General features: G+C 44.4%; 1 protein-coding gene across 9 annotated transcripts in view; it reads left to right on the plus strand.

Moving 5' to 3' along the window:
- LOC106570344 (triple functional domain protein) overlaps positions 1–16,176 on the plus strand; it is a 158,419-nt gene extending 142,243 nt beyond the window's left edge. For all 9 annotated transcript variants that reach the window (XM_045694817.2, XM_045694822.2, XM_045694818.2 and 6 more), the window contains 5 exons: positions 12,167–12,288; positions 12,422–12,500; positions 12,582–12,782; positions 12,872–13,010; positions 13,209–16,176. In XM_045694817.2, the coding sequence (XP_045550773.1) occupies positions 12,167–12,288; positions 12,422–12,500; positions 12,582–12,782; positions 12,872–13,010; positions 13,209–13,781 (1,114 nt within the window). In that variant the 3' untranslated portion in view covers positions 13,782–16,176. The remainder of the gene's footprint in view (positions 1–12,166; positions 12,289–12,421; positions 12,501–12,581; positions 12,783–12,871; positions 13,011–13,208) is intronic.
- Positions 16,177–17,642: the final 1,466 nt, after the last annotated feature.

Below are 17,642 nucleotides of genomic sequence, written 5' to 3' on the forward strand. Positions count from 1 at the left end.
GGTATGTGGGATGAAATCGTCCCACCTACTCAACAGCCAGTGGAATCGAGTGGCGCGATATTCAAATACCTTCAAAATGCTATTACTTCAATTTCTCAAACATATGACTATTTTACACCATTTTAAAGACAAGACGCTCCTTTATCTAACCACATTGTCCGATTTCAAAAAGGCTTTACAACGAAAGCAAAACATTAGATTATGTCAGGAGAGTACCCAGCCAGAAATAATCACACACCCATTTTTCAAGCTAGCATATAATGTCACAAAAACCAAAACCACAGCTAAATGCAGCACTAACCTTTGATGATCTTCATCAGATGACACTCCTAGGACATTATGTTATACAATACATGCATGTTTTGTTCAATCAAGTTCATATTTACATCAAAAAACTGCTTTTTACATTAGCATGTGACGTTCAGAACTAGCAAACATACCGAAAACTTCCGGTGAATTTACTAAATTACTCACGATAAACGTTCACAAAAAACATAACAATTATTTTAAGAATTATTGTTGCGTCAAAAGACAGGTATTCATATTCAAGGCGTTCAGATTTTCAACTGATTTCAAAGATAAAACACCAGCAGGGGGCGAAAGAGTGTATGCATTGTGGAACCCATCATTAGCTTGTGTTTCCCTGGGGAACATATATACTGGTGCACCTTTGTGATAGCAGGTGGTGAAATGTTTGGTGGAAAATCATTTCACTGGAAGTCCTTCACGGAAGAGGAGACTCTCATCCATACACATTCAGCTCATTTAGGATTCTGGAGACTCAACCGGTAGGCACATGGACATTGTGTAAAATTGTTGCCAGTTAGGTGTTTATTTGTGTTGAGAATTGAGACCAATTGTCTAATTTAGTATATAGTATAATTTAGATAATATGACTACATTAAGATTATATATTTAATTTGAAATGACCTTACTTGAAGTAATGTATATTTCTTTTTGTGTTTTGCCTTTAAAGGTTATCAACCTAACTAACTAAAGAACTAATTAACTAACTAACTGACTAAAGAAATAAAATAAGTCAGAAGAAAACTGAGTTGTCCCTTGCGTCCTTCAGTCCTTAAAGGCCTTTTTCAAGTTTGGGCAAAGAGCTGCAGTGTGAACCATACACAACTTGACAGTTGATAACCGCGTGGCAGTGAAGACAAAAGGATTAACGGCCTGAAATCAGGAAAGCTGTCGTCGCAGAGAGGAATATTGACTGACATCTCAACATGGCGGAGGAAGCTCTTGGAATAACAGTGAAGGAGCTGAAGCAAAAAATAACTTTAGCTAAAAGCACTTTTACCAAGCAGGCAAACTTCCTCAGCAGAGTCACAAAGCACATGACTAAAAGAGAACTACAAGAGGAGTTCAAGAAGCTCAAGTCGGAGGCGAGGACGGTCAGTGAGACAAATGACGAGTACAGGGCTGGCCTTCTGGCAGACATTGAAGCTGGAACCGATGAGGGTGAAGAAGCTAAACTGAGCAAGGAGAAGCAGACTGAAGTTGTGAAGACGTTCCAAGAATGCGAAGCACGATTGGATGAGGTCAGGGAGATAGTCCAGGCCAATCTATGGCCTAGATATGGCGAAAATGAGGTGAAGTCTGCAATCCATGAAGCCGAGACAGCCTGTGATGGAGTTGCTCAGATACCTGTTACCGCTGTAAACAGAGATGGCTTTGAGCTACGGTGGGATTGTGTGAAAACACAAGTCCAAAATGCAATCGCAAGCCTAGCAGAGTGGGAGATGTGGATTCCGGTGGCAGAAAAGGAAAGGCTCGGAGGGAGAGTGAAGGATCTGAAGGCATTCGGCAACAACCTTGAAGCAAGGAGGGCAGGATTTCTCACAGCACAAAGAATTGCAGGAGACGAGAGAGACAGAGGGAGAGTGCCGCAGGGAGCCCATGGCAGCTCCACAACCGACACTGAGGATAAAGCCAATCTGTCTACCCAAGTTCAGTGGGTATAAAAGGAACTTCCATCGATGGAGAAGAGACTGGGAGAGTCTGCAAAAGCAGGGGGAACCAACAGGCTCAGTCGAGGTAAAGAGGATCCAACTCATTGACAGTATAGATGAGAGGATATGCAGAGGCCTCCGTTTGTCTTTCAACACTGCTGAGGACATGTTCAGGGTGCTGGAAAACAGATATGGAAACAAGTCTACAATTGCCTTGGAGATAATGGAGGATCTGGAGAAAATTCCTGCTTTAAGGGCAAATCAGCCTAGAAAAGTTATCGACATGATCCAAACTATAGAGAAGGCCCTGGATGACCTCACGGAGCTTGGAAACACAGGAGCCATCAACAACCCTCTAGTGATCAGATCCATAGAAAGCAAGTTACCTGACGACATCAAGAGAGAGTGGCTTGTCTTCATGGTTAATCCGAGGAATAATGTCACACCAGATAATCACTTTGAGAACCTTCTTAAATTCCTGAAAACACAAGAGGAAATTCTTGAAAAACTGGAGCAGCTGGGAGTGAGTGAAAGGCCAGAAAAGAGAAATGCTTGCATGGAGAGGAAATATGCGTCCACGCGGTCCACAACGAAAGGAGGCTGTGTTGTGTGTGGTGATGAAAAGCACAGAGAAAATATATTCTTTTGCAAGCGTTTCAAGGAATTGAAGCCGGTGGAAAAGTTGGCTGCTGTAGAAAAGCTGGGGGCCTGCAAGAGGTGCTTGGTCTGTCATGGAGAAGATGATGAATGCAAAGAGACATACCTGTGCAGGAACAGAAACTGTAAAAAAGACCACCATTTCTTTCTATGCCTGAAGGGAGACTTCAGGAGGAGTGACTCAGAAAGAAGACAATTCAATGTGAGAAGGCATACGCGGACTGAGGAGCAGGAAGAATTTGTATCTAAACTCTCCCCAGAGATGGCGGACAAATTCAAGAGAGCGTTCACCAACATCACCGCAAAGACAAACTGTGGTGAAAAGATCCAGCTTGGAGAGATTGTGTCAGGTGCAGTAGAAGAATTGCCAGTTATTCTAATGCTGCTCGAGGTAACTGCCAATGCAGGACAAAAAATTGGAACCCTGATCGACTTGGCATCAGACACAAATTATATCACCCACAGAGCTGCCAGGAGATTAAATCTTCGAAGTGAAAACATCACTTTAGTCGTCCATGGAGTTGGGGGGATGGCCATGAAGGTTAAAACCAGAAGATATCTCCTCAGAGTGAGGGTCAAAATGCCTAGAGGCACAGAAAGAGCCCATGAGCTTGTCTGCTATGGTTTGAATGAAATTGCCAACATCCACAGAGTCATCAAACCTGAGCAACTCAAGAAGTTCTTCCCAGAAGTCAGTCTAGGAGATCTGAGGAGACCGGAGAACATTGAGCTACTGATAAGCCACCGCGAAGGAAGACTTGCTCCGCAAAGAGTGAAGGTGATTGGAGACCTTGTCTTATGGGAGAGCCCGCTAGGAAAGATTGTTGGTGGAGCACATCCAGATCTGTTTGAAGAAGTCGATATGGCCGCGCACAGGTCTGGAACGCACTTTGCTCGATCCATGAGAGCAACCGCTGTCAAGTATCAAGAGAACTAAAACACAAGAGTTCACAGATGAAACCAAAAGCACAGTTGCTCCCAGAGAGCTCTTGGATTGGTGGAAATGGGATAGCATTGGAGCAGCTTGCGAACCGAAGTGTGGAGGATGCCGGTGCTGCAATTGTCAACCAGGAGGCAAGGAAATGACTCTGAGTGAGGAAAGGGAGCTGGAGATCATAAGGAAAGGCCTCACGTACATCAAAGCAGATGCTCACAGCGATGAACCGCACTGGGACACAAAATACCCCTGGATTCAAGATCCAAGTTCCCTTCCCTACAACAGGAGTGGGGTTGAAGCCACCTTCTTAAGAACAGAAAAACAACTCAAGAAAGAGCCAGAGTGGAAAATAGCATACACAGCTCAAGTGCATGAAATGGTGGAGAGAAGAGCAGCAAAGAAACTCACCAAAGAGATGATCGCCAGCTGGAAAGGACCAGTATGGTATGTCAGCCACTTGGTGGCGCCAAACCCACACCCTGTCACAACACCTGTGCGACTGGTATGGAACAGCAGCCAGAAGTTTAAAGGGGTCAGCATGAATGACCTGCTGCTGAAAGGGCCTGATGTTCTCAATCCCATCCGAACAGTACTACTCAGGTTCAGAAGAGGTGTCCATGCTGCTCTTGGCGACATCAGGAAGATGTACAATTCGGTGTGGTTAGAAAACCTGGAGATGCATCTCCACAGATTTCTCTGGAGAAACACTGAGGAGGAAGAGATTGAAGAGTATGCTATCACCAGAGTCAACATTGGCGATCGACCAGCAGGGTGCATTGCACAACTGGCCATGAGAGAGACAGCAAAACTGTCCATGTTCGCTCACCTGGAGGAGGAACGTAGGATCCTTGAAGAGGATGCCTATGTCGATGACATCCTGACTTCCCATAATGACTTACAAAAGCTGGACAAGGACACCAAAGGAGTTGAAGAGATCCTGAGGACAGGCGGATTCTTCCTCAAACCCTGGGTCCGGTCAGGCCAAAGTGGGAGGCAGGAGATCATACCAGGAGAACAAGGAGCGGTGTCAGGCACAGTACTTATTCTCCCGAACCAGATGAGGAAAGGAGACAATAAAGCCCTTGGAGTTGGATACCTTGTTGAAGAGGACAAACTGTACCTTATGACTTCAATCAATTTCTCAAAGAGGAAAAAGAAGATGAGAGTCGGACAAAATCTCCTTGAAGAAGAGGTGAGAGGGAAAACTCCAAACCCACTGACGAGAAGAGAACTGCTAAGCCAAGTAGCTAGCCTGTATGACCCAATAGGCCTCGTCACACCTGCCAAACAAAAGGGCGCCATTCTTGTCAGAAAGGCGTTTCAAGAAGCTGGAGGCAAAACTCTGACCCGAAACACGTGGGACAAACCTCTGTCTGAACAATTGAGAGAAGAAGCCATCAAACTGTTTGAGGAGTACACACGTCTTAGCCAAATCACCTTCCACAGAAGCCTCACACCAGTCAACTGGCTTGGTAAACCTTGGGGAATAACATTCTCTGACGGAAGTGAGAAGAGCTATGGAGCTGTAGTGTACTTCAGATGGGAAACCGAGCAAGGCATCCAAGTCAGGTTGGTTGAGTCCAAAGCAAAACTCACACCTTTGGACCAAAAGGGGGGGGCAGTGAAAGCTGAAATCTGCGGTGCTGTCTGCGCAGCACGACTTCGAAAGTACATTGAAAAACACAGTCATATAGAAATTGAACGATGGCTCCATCTGCTGGACAGTCAAACTGTGGTGGGAGCTATCCAGAGAGACAGTTATGGGTATCAATCTTTCTTCGCGAACAGAGTTGGAGAGATCCAGAAATCCACATCCGTCAAAGACTGGTGGTGGATCCCGGGAGGCCTGAACAGTGCTGACATCATAACAAGAGGGGCAGCCCCGGAAGACCTCCAAGAAGATTCCATGTGGCAAAATGGACCAGCGTTCCTGCGGCAACCCATGGAAGAGTGGCCACAGAAGTCAGCCAAAGAAATTGCAGCTTATGCCAAGGAAGGCATAAACAAACTTCAAAGGAAATATTTCTCTGCAGCACTGACCAGAGCGCAGGCCAAGAGAAACAAGAATGATGTACTTCCTGAAGTGGGAGTTCAGAAGGAAAGTCAGAGTGATGCACAGCAAAGCAGGCAAAATAACCCAGATGAACCTAAGACTAAGATCCGAAGACCACCAGCTGGCTCTGCGGTAACAAAACTGATTGACATCAGGAAATTCAGCAGCCTGACCAGGCTGATCCGAGTCACTGCCTGGGTTTGGAGAGCTGCAACGAAATGGAAAGAAGTGTTGACCAGGAATTCAGCCTCAGATAAACCAAAGTGCGAGGAAATTCTTTCCACAAACTGGAAGTCCAGAGGCAAACAAGCTGTACTCACTGTTGGGGAGTGTGAAGATGCACTAAGAGACCTGTTCCTTGCAGCACAAGAAGGTATAACCTTTCAAGGCACCACTCTCAACAGACTCGCTGTTTACAGAGATGAAGAGACTGGGCTCTTGGTTTGTGGAGGGAGGTTCAAGATCTTTGATGAGGACGAGACTGCTGTACCAATTCTACCATATGAGGCATGGATATCCACTCTCCTAGCCCAAGAGGCCCATGATGCAAACCATGAAGAAATAGCAGGTACACTCCTCCGGATGAGGAAGAAAGCCTGGGTGATAAAAGGCCGGAAGCTGGCTAAAAAGAGAGTTGACAACTGTGTGGTGTGCAGAAAGGCTAGGGCCAGAAAGTGCCAACAAATCATGAGTGACCTTCCACCCGAGCGTATAACACCAGCCAGACCATTTGAGTACACAACAGTGGACTTATTTGGACCATATGAAGTCAAGGACGAGGTGAGAAAGAAAGTCAAGCTCAAGGTGTGGGGAATTGTCTTCTGCTGTATGGCATCCAGAGCTATACACACAGATGTTGTCAGTGACCAGTCAACTGAAGGCTTCTTACTGGCCTACCAAAGATTCACGGCACTGAGAGGGCATCCAAAGAAACTGTGGTCAGATCCTGGAAAGAACTTTGTGGGTGCCAGACCTGCACTCAAAGAGCTCTACCACTTCCTGGATCAACAAATTACATCTGAGCTTGAAAATGAAGCTTCAAAGCATGGAACAGAGTGGAGCTGGAAGATCCACCCAGCAGACTCCCCTCACAGGAATGGTGCTGCAGAAGCAGCTGTTCGCACTGTGAAGCGGGCCTTGCACAATATGAGGGGCGAAGGACTCTTCACATGGAGTGAGTTTCAAACATTTATGTTCATGGCTGCTAACCTTGCCAATGAAAGGCCCATAGATGCCAGGACTCAGAGCCGGGAGGACTGCATAGAATACATCAGCCCTAATTCTCTTCTGCTTGGAAGGACTGGACCTAGGGGAGACTTAGGAAGCTTTGAGTTTGAAGACTACTCCTACAAAAGGTTAAGAGTCATTCAAGCAGAAGTTAACTGGTTCTGGAGGAAGTGGAGTCAGTTGGCTGGACCTAACCTGTTTGTGAGGAGTAAGTGGCACACAAAGCAGCGAAACGTGGCCGTTGGAGACGTCGTCTGGCTTGCAGACCAGAACGCTTTGAGGAGTCAGTATAAGCTTGGTAGGGTCGTCAATGTCAACGCTGACAAGGAGGGCATTGTGAGAGATGCAAATATACGAACCTTCCCAAGTTATCCCATCTCAACTTTGAAGCATGTTTGTGGAGACAAAGCAAAGAAACGTTCAACCAAAATCCCAACTACAATTCTTCACAGGGACGTCAGGCGTTTGGTTGTGTTATTACCTGTAGAAGAGCAGAAGTAAAGCGATCGAAGATGGAGCCGATGTGACCTCCTTGGGTTCAAGAACCAGGAGATCAAGTGGGAGGTGTTGCGTCAAAAGACAGGTATTCATATTCAAGGCGTTCAGATTTTCAACTGATTTCAAAGATAAAACACCAGCAGGGGGCGAAAGAGTGTATGCATTGTAGAACCCATCATTAGCTTGTGTTTCCCTGGGGAACATATATACTGGTGCACCTTTGTGATAGCAGGTGGTGAAATGTTTGGTGGAAAAGCATTTCACTGGAAGTCCTTCACGGAAGAGGAGACTCTCATCCATACACATTCAGCTCATTTAGGATTCTGGAGACTCAACCGGTAGGCACATAGACATTGTGTAAAATTGTTGCCAGTTAGGTGTTTATTTGTGTTGAGAATTGAGACCAATTGTCTAATTTAGTATATAGTATAATTTAGATAATATGACTACATTAAGATTATATATTTAAATTGAAATGACCTTACTTGAAGTAATGTATATTTCTTTTTGTGTTTTGCCTTTAAAGGTTATCAACCTAACTAACTAAAGAACTAATTAACTAACTAACTGACTAAAGAAATAAAATAAGTCAGAAGAAAACTGAGTTGTCCCTTGCGTCCTTCAGTCCTTAAAGGCCTTTTTCAAGTTTGGGCAAAGAGCTGCAGTGTGAACCATACACAACTTGACAATTATAGATACAGAACTCCTTTATGCAATCGCGGTGTCAGATTTTAAAATAGCTTTTCAGCAAAAGCACATTTTGCAATATTCTGAGTAGATAGCTCGCCATCACGGGCTAGCTAATTTGACACCCACCAAGTTTGGCACTCACCAAACTCAGATTTACTATAAGAAAAATTGGATTTGCTTTGCTGTTCTTCGTCAGAATGCACTCCCAGGACTTCTACTTCATCCACAAATGTTGTTTTGGTTCAAAATAATCCATAGTTATGTTCAAATGTCCTCTGTTTTGTTCTTGCATTCAAGACACTATCCGAACGGTGACGCGCGGACGCATGTCGTGACAAAAGATTTCAAAATATTCCATTACCGTACTTCGAAGCATGTCAAACGCTGTTTAAAATCAATTTTTATGCCATTTGTCTCGTAAAATAGCGATTATATTCTGACCGGGAGATGTCTTTTTCGTTCAAAGACTGAAAATGTAAAATGGCCTCTTCACGTGCATGCGTGCGCCCGTCTCATTGTTCTCAGATCGACCACTATCCAAATGCGCTACTGTTTTTCAGCCAGAGACTGCAAAGTCATCATTCAACGTTCTGGCGCCTTCTGAGAGCCTATGGGAGCCTTAGAAAGTGTCACGTTACAGCAGAGATCCTCTGTTTTCAATAAAGAGGGTATAGAAGGCCAAGAAATGGTCAGAGAGGGCACTTCCTGTACAGAATCTTCTCAGGTTTTGGCCTGCCATATGAGTTCTGTTATACTCACAGACACCATTCAAACAGTTTTAGAAACGTTAGGGTGTTTTCTATCCAAATCAAACAATTATATGCATATTCTAGTTTCTGGGCAGTAGTAATAACCAGATTAAATCGGGTACGTTTTTTATCCGGATGTGAAAATACTGCCACCTACCCTAGAGAGGTTAAGACCAAGCTCCCGTGCAGCAGCTCTATTTCCTTTTCCAACAGCCAGATCAATCGCCTTCAACTGGAAAGCTGCATCATATGCATTTCTCCGTGTCTTTGCCATGATGAGGGTGACAAAATGACTACCGTAATCAGAATGATGGGAAGTTTGAGAGCGCTCGATTTAATCTAAACAGTAAACAAAAAAGTTGTTTGACCTTAACCCATTCGGCAATTTCATTGGTCTAATGAAAGCTTCATGCCACCAAAAAACTGAGCACGTCACAGAATGTGGGGTTTTTTTGGAAGAAAAAAAATTGAAAGCGGGAAAAATCCATATATTAGCCGCGTCATTGTTTAAGCCGCGAGGTTCAAAGCCTGGGAAAAATGTTGCGGCGTATAGTCCAGAATTTACGGTACACACAATACCCCATAATGACACATTATCCCATACAGTGAAAACATGTTTTTAGAAAAGTTAGCAAATTTACATAACTATTCACATCCCCTAAACCAACACTTTGTAGAAGCACCTTTTGGCAGCAATTACAGCTGCCTTTCTGCGTAAGTCTTTAAGTGCTTTGCACACCAGGGGCCTCGTTTATCAACCGTCAATAGGCACAAATCTGTGCATATACGATGCGTGGGATCATTTCCACGCAAAGTGTGAGATTTATCAATATGACCGTTTGCTTGAGAGTGTGCGTACATTCGTAGGCACAGTGCCAAGTGGTGGAATAAGGAAAATATGTTGAAATTGTGAGAGTAATAATTAAATCATTTTTCAACGTAATTATATTTCTATTGTGCAATTCATGTAACAGATCTTGACTTTCTATATGTAATTTGACCACATCAGTGCATTTGTTATGATAATAATCCATATAAAGTACAGTGATTAGTTAAATTGGAGGCGTGTGTTAACTTCACTAGGGTAGGGGGCAGCATTCGGAATTCTGGATGAAAAGCGTGCCCAAATTAAACTGCCTGCTACTCGGGCCCAGAAGGTAGGATATGCATATTATTAGTAGATTTGGATAGAAAACACTCTGAAGGTTCTAAAACTGTTTGAATGATGTCTGTGAGTATAACAGAACTCATATGGCAGGCAAAAACCTGAGGAAAATAAATGTTTTGTTGCAGAAAGTACAGATTGGCTCATCAGATATAATTTCATAAAATCAATCGTATAGGATTTTTGAGTATTTAAGACCTACTTTAGAAAGGGAAACACATGCCATTCCGGTGCACATTAAAGTGCTATCCATCCTCTGGTTTTTGGCAATGGGCACTTTTCAGCGGGAGCTTGCTGATCGGCAGCTCGCATCCCTCGATGAGCCGTTTGGGAGTCAATCATCAGCTAAATAAACTGTAACATTCAATTTCCATACACCATCGCACAACAGATTGAAATCAAGAGGGGTTTCTTTGCCATCAGTGGGTTCACAAATAAGAACGGAGCAATAGACGGCACCCACATCGCCATAAAAGCACCATCCCAAAACGAGTTCAACTATGTGAAAGAGAAGGCATCCGCTCTTAATGTGCAGGTGAAAAAATGCACGACTCGTTCATTCTGCAGAACAGCAATGTTGGCCTATACGCTGTTGAGGATGGATGGCTTATTGGTGAGTGGTGCCTACTCATTTACTGGTCAAACCACAACTGAGCGAGCCAAATAAAACCTTTTGGTTGCACTCAATCCCTGACACTAGCACCTCTATTTCAGTCTCTGAAGTTTTTTGGTTGCGAGGTGGTATTTCATGGTATGGCGTAGTACTGTATATTCCCTATGGGCTTTAAATGTATGATTTTGACCATGTATGGTTAATTAGGAGCATTTAGAAATGCAAATAGCCAAGGTCGTACACCAGGGTGAGAACTACACCGTCATAGGATGCCACCTTTCCAACAAGTCACTTCAGAAAATGTCTGCGCTGCTGGAGCTGTCCCGGTCAACTTTAAGTGCTGTTATTGTGAAGTGGAAATGTCTAGGAGCTACAACGGCTCAGCCACGAAGTGGTAGGCCACACAAGCTCACAGAACGAGACTGCCAAGTGCAGAAGCGTGTAGTGCGTTAAAATCGTCTGTCCTTGGTTGCAACACTCACTACCGAGTTCCAAACTGCCTCTGGAAGCAACGTCGGCACAAGAACTGTTCGTTGGGAGCTTCATGAAATGGGTTTCCATGGCCGAGCAGCCGCACACAAGCCTAAGATCACCATGCGCAATGCCAAGCGTCGGCTGGAGTGGTGTAAAGCTCAGTGCCATTGGACTATGGAGCAGTGGAAATGCGTTCTCTGGAGTGATGAATCATGCTTCACCATCATCTGGCAGTCTAACATACTAATCTGGATTTGGCGGATGCCAGGAGAACGCTATCTGCCCCCATTGCATAGTGCCAACTGTAAAGTTTGGTGGAGGAATAATAATGGTCTTAGGCTGTTTTTCATGGTTCCGGCTAGGCCCCTTAGTTCCAGTGAAGGGAAATTTTAACGCTTTAGCATACAATGACATTCTAGACGCTTCTGTGCTTCCAATTTTGTGGCAACAGTTTGGCGAAGGCCCTTTCCTGTTTCAGCATGGCACAAAGTGAGGTCCGTACAGAAATTATTTATTGAGATTGGTGTGGAAGAATTTGACTAGCCTGCACATCTAGTGGAAAGCATTCCCAGAAGAATGGAGGCTGTTATAGCAGGGGAAACCAACTCCATGTTCGACGAGCATGTATCCACATACTTTTGGCCATGAAGTGTATTTTAGAATAGTTTCTACGCAATATTGATAAATGAGGAACCTTACAGATGATAATTGTATGTGTGGGGTAAAGAGAAGAGGTAGTGATTCAAAAATCATATTAAACACTATTATTGCACACAGAGTGAGTACATGCAACTTAATATGTGACTTGTTAAGCAAATATTTTAATCCTGAACTTATTTAGGCTTGCCATAACAAAGGGGTTGAATACTTATTGACTCAAGACATTTCAGCTTTTCATTTTTTATTACTTCGTAAAAAGTTCTAAAAACATAATTCTACTTTGACATTATGGGTTATTATGGGCCAGTGACACAACCTCAATTTAAATTCAGGCTGTAACACAACAAAATGTGTAAAAGGTCTAGGGGTGTGACTACTTTCTGAAGGCATTGTATTATCATATTCAAGTAAATGTATAAATGTGACTGTGAAACAGTAAGGTTATTGGCTGTTAAAATGAATGCGTGTGTGTGTGTGTGAGACAGTGAGACTGGCGAAGCGACCCTGAGGATAGTAGGCGTGTCTTCGGAGGACGATGGTGTTTACACCTGCGTCGCCGCTAACGACCTGGGCTCTGTGACATCATCAGCCAGCCTCAGAGTGCTAGGTGAGACACCACACAAACACGCACACATTTGCACAAACATATTCCCACAGTACTGTAGTGTAATCCCACACTCGCATACTTCTTTTCACACACTCTTTCCCTGTATTTGACTGAATTCCGCCTGTCTGTGTAGTTGTGTCCAGTGATGGGGTCAGGGTGAGCTGGAAGGACAACTTTGAGTCCCACTACACTGAGGTGGCAGAGCTGGGCAGGTACATTACACATCTCTCCTCCTATCACTCCTAGCTGTGTGTGTTTGTCTGTTTACCCTACTGTACCTACTCTCTCCACAGAGGCCGGTTCTCTGTGGTCAAGCGTTGCGAACACAAGTCGACCAAGTGCACGGTGGCGGTCAAGCTGGTTAATAAGAAGCTGATGAAAAGAGACCAGGTGACCCAGGAGCTCAGCCTGCTACAGCGACTACAACACACACACCTGGTCACACTGCTGGACACGTACGAGACCCCCAGCAGCTACGCATTGGTCATGGAGATGTGAGTTACACACACAGTAACATTTAACATTCTCACAAATCTGCTGCCATCTAAACCTGGAACGTGTGATTGCCTCGATCTCTCTGCAGGGTTGATCAGGGTCGTCTCCTGGACTACATTGTGAGCTGGGGGAATCTGACTGAGGAGAAAGTGGCCAGCTACCTACGGAACATCCTAGAAGCTTTACATTACCTACACAACTGTAGGATAGCCCATCTGGACTTAAAGGTACTTTTGTAGTCCTCATCTTCCTCTCTCTCTCTCACTTCTATAGCTCCTATTTATTCTCTCTCCCCTCTTTTTTCTCTCACTCTCTTTCCCCTTCTCTCTTTTTTATACCTCCTATTTATACACTGTCTCCCTCCCCCATATCGCTCTCCACCTCCCTCCTTCTCCTTCCTCCTCTTTCTCCCTCTCTTCCTCCAGCCTGAGAACCTGTTGGTGTCCCACACCTCGTCCGGCCAGCCCGTGGTCAAACTGACCGACTTCGGGGACGCCATCCAGCTCAACAGTGCCCACTACGTCCACCCTCTCCTGGGCAGCCCCGAGTTCGCCTCCCCCGAGCTGGTCGTGGGGGAGCCCGCCGCCCTGACCTCTGACCTCTGGAGCCTTGGGGTTGTGACCTACGTCCTCCTGAGCGGGGCATCTCCCTTCCTGGACGAGAGCGTGGAGGAGACGTGTCTGAACATCTGCCGGCTAGACTTCAGCTTCCCGCACCACTACTTCCAGGGCGTCACCCAGGGGGCCCGGGAGTTTGTCTGCCTGCTGCTGAGGGCTGACCCTGCAAGGAGGCCTCCGGCTGGGCTGTGTCTGCAGGAGTCCTGGGTTCAGGGCCAGGCCGGGTTATCAGACGGCCAGGGACAGGGTAGGGTGGAGGGGGGGTGTCTGGACACATCTCGCTTGGTGCTGTTCATAGACAGAAGGAAGCACCAGACAGACATCAAGCCCATCGGAGGGGTACAGAGCTTCCTACAGAGCCGGTTACAGCCACGGGCCTGAGCGAGGGTTGGAGAGAGATGGCCCCTCCCACTCACCCTAACCCTGGCTGGAAGGAGAGAACGTCCAGTCCAGAGGAGGCTGGTGGGAGGAGCTATAGGAAGACGGATCATTGTAATGCCTGGAATGGAATCAATTCAATGGTAATAAACACATCAAACACATGGAAATAACGTGTTTGACTGTTTCATTGATTCCATTTCAGACATTACAATGAGCCTGTCATTATATGGCTCCTCCCACCAGCCTCCTCTGGTCCAGTCCCAAATGGGGTCCTAGCTTCCCACCCACTAGTTACTTGTGTAGATCTTAGAGGATTGGATAGGTGTGAGTAATATTATTTCCACCTATCATATCAGAGGACAAGGTGAAGACGGTATAGATAGAACCATATTGCTTAGACCTATCCAATCCTTTCAGATCTACATTATGTGACTAGAGGGCTAGGGTCTAGAGATTGATTTGGGACTGGACATCTCAAAGAAAATTAAATGAAATTCGCTGATCTCATTCTCTTTCAGATATGCTGTGGTTTAAAAAAAAATACATCCTTTGGTCCTTCAACCAATCAAAACATTATGCCTATAGGCGTAGAGGTCCTTAGCCAATCACTTTTCCCTGAGAGAACACACACTGAGTTCTCAGCCAATCAAAACAAGGGTGACATAATGTCATCGCCAGTCTACTGCTGCTTGCTGGTTTACACTCAAAATGAACTTATTTTTCCTCTATCTTACTGAGAGTCAATCGATCAACAGAAAGCCTCTTGATCGATCTTTATCGTGTGGAGGATTTTATCCCTGAACAAACAAACAAACTGAGCTTTCAGAGGAGAATTGCTAAGGAAGATGGTGTTAGCACACATAGCAACTATCCCTTCCCTCTTGTTACCAGAGATGGAGAAAGAGAGTTTTTTTTTTTTTTGTGCTTTTACAATATATGACTCAGACTGTTGGGACACCCCCTTTCTTAAAGAACCAATGTATAGAGAGAACATTGTCCATAACTTTTCAAAAATGTATTTGAAAAAAAACAAGAAGATTGAAGAAAATGCTCGGCAGTGGAAAGTCGCTACGCTACTGTAGAGCCCGGAGAGGACTCATCCAATGACTGAGCTCCTCCACTTTATGAGACAGTTTTATGTCCAATCAGAGCTTTTCGATTGCTGCGCTTACATACTTAATCTAAGAAACCATGACGATGACCATGTTGCAAGTAACTATAGAGATTCTGCTGACTGCTGCATTGTCTTCACAACAGAAAATGATATGTTTTTGCTTTTACTAAAACAAAAATTGTGTTGCGCAGATTTAAGATGTTTAAGCCTTACTTTGTAAATAGACTCTAACTGCCTTCTGTCCCTCCCGTTTCAAACTGGCCGCCTGCTTTTGAGGATGTTCTTGGAGGCGAGACTAAAGAATTCTGCAAATGAAATGTAGTAGATCGCCAATTGGGCGACTGAGCCTGAGTGGCAGCAAATATAGCCAATCAGATGGAATGTGAATGAGGAGGAAGACAGAATACTATAAACGCACTCACTGGATGTTATGTTTCCCCCATTCTTATCATGTGCAATGTTGCGGTTTTAACATTTTATGCAACTATTTATGAAGACATCGGTTGTACATGTAATAAATGGAGGTAAAAGCATGTACTTGGTACTGCAAGCTCCACTGGTGGTAGTCCTCTTTATTTGATCTATAACCCTATTGGGGTGTTAACTTATCACCATAGAATTAGAACGAGTAGAACGGACCTCCCAATTCAGGTCAATGAAGCCATAATGGTTGGACTGGTGGCCATTTTGAGTGTCTCCATAGGACATTATAATTCTATGGTTATCACTTCCTAGGTAACCTAATCTTCTGGCGTCGCACTCTACATGACACTTATGGCTAGATCGATGTAGTTGATTTTTGATTTGTTTCTTTTCTTCCAGTCTCTCAGAAGAGGCCCAGTGTCCAGTCCCTGCTGTTAGGGAAGTATATTGATTTATCTGTTAGGAACATGCAAAACTGGGTTATTTCTTTCTAGATGAGAGAGAGGGATGCTGTGGGAGTGGTGAAGGGAAAGAGAGAGAGGCCCATTGTCAGATCACCTGTACAGTCCCATACAATGTCCTTTAATTTATTTATTAATCGATTTTAGTAAAGTTGTACAAAGGTTGAAACATGGGAATGTGGATTGGATGTATTTTTTTCTGTTTCTTTTTTTGTCCCATCTCATCCTATTTTATACATATGTATTATGACTTTTAAATGGTTTTATTTCACATTATTTGTTTATTTACTTTTGCATGTATATTTCTTTGTACAGAGACCGTGAGTGTTTGTGATATGTATGTGAATATTTTCATTATTTTTGCCATCAATTATTTAGAAATTAAACATGGAACATACCCCGTTGTGCTGTCCTCACTAAAGCCTTGATACCATTGAGCGCTTTTTTAGTACAGTTCCATGTACTCTTAAACACTACATCTTCCAACAACCAGGCCAGAGATATCTTTGGTAGATTTAATTAGAAGTGAAAACTGTAACACAAAACAAGCACAGTATACAAATGGTAAATGCCATGCAGTGCATTCGGAAAGTATGCACACACTTTGACTTTTTCCACATTTTGTAACGTTACAGCCTTATTCTAAAATGGATTAAATCAAAATGTTCCTCATCAATCTACACTCAATACCCCATAATGACAAAGCCAAAACACGTTTTTAGAAATGTTTGCAAATGTATTAAAAATAAAAAAAAACAGATACCTCATTTACGTAAATATTCAGACCCTTTGCTATACGACTCAAAATTGAGTTCAGATGCATCCTGTTTCTACAACTTGATTGGAGTCCACCTGTGGTAAATGCAATTGATTGGACATGATTTGGAAAGGCACACACCTGTGTGTGCATGTCAGAGCAAAAACCAAGCCATGAGGTCGACGGAATTGTCCGTAGAGCTCCGAGACAGGATTGTATCGAGGCACAGATCTGGGGAAGTGTACCAAACAATTTCTGCTGCATTGAAGGTCCCCAAGAACACAGTGACCTCCATCATTCTTAAATTGAAGAAGTTTGGAACCACTAAGACTCTTGCTAGAGCTGGCTGCCCGGCCAAACTGAACAATCGGGGGAGAAGGGCCTTGGTCAGGGAGGTGACCAAGAAACCCAATGATCACTCTGACAGAGCTCCAGAGTTCCTCTGTGGAGATGGAATAACCTTCCAGAAGGACAACCATCTCTTCAGCACTCCACCAATCAGGCCTTTATGGTAGAGTGGCCAGACGGAAGCCACCTAAATGACTCTCAGACCATGAGAAACAAGATTCTCTGGTCTGATAAACCATTACTGAACTCTGGCCTGAATGCCAAGCGTCACATCTGGAGGAAACCTGGCAGCATTCCTAAGGTGAAACTTGGTGTCAGCAGCATGCTGTTGGGATGTTTTTCAGAGGCAGGGACTGGGAGACTAGTCAGGATGGAGGGAAATATGAACAGAGCAAAGTTCAGAGAGATCCTTGATGAAAACCTGCTCCAGAGCACTCAGGACCTCAGACTGGGGCGAAGGTTCATCTTCCAACAGGACAACGACGCTAAGCACACAGCCAAGACAAAGCAGAAGTGGCTTCGGGTCTCTGAATGTCCTCGAGTGGCCCAGACAGAGCCAGGACTTGATACCGATTGAACATCCCTGGAGAGACCTGAAAATAGCTGTGCAGAGACACTCACCATCCAACCGGACAGAGCTTGAGAGGATCTGCAGAGAAGAATGGGAGAAACTCCCCAAATACAGATGTGCCAAGCTTGTTGCGTCATACCGAAGAATACTCAAGGCTGTAATCGCTGCCAAAGGTGCTTCAACAAGT

The sequence above is a fragment of the Salmo salar genome, chromosome 14 (assembly GCF_965601325.2).
Source record: "Salmo salar chromosome 14, fSalSal1, whole genome shotgun sequence".
Taxonomy (NCBI): Eukaryota; Metazoa; Chordata; class Actinopteri; order Salmoniformes; family Salmonidae; genus Salmo; species Salmo salar.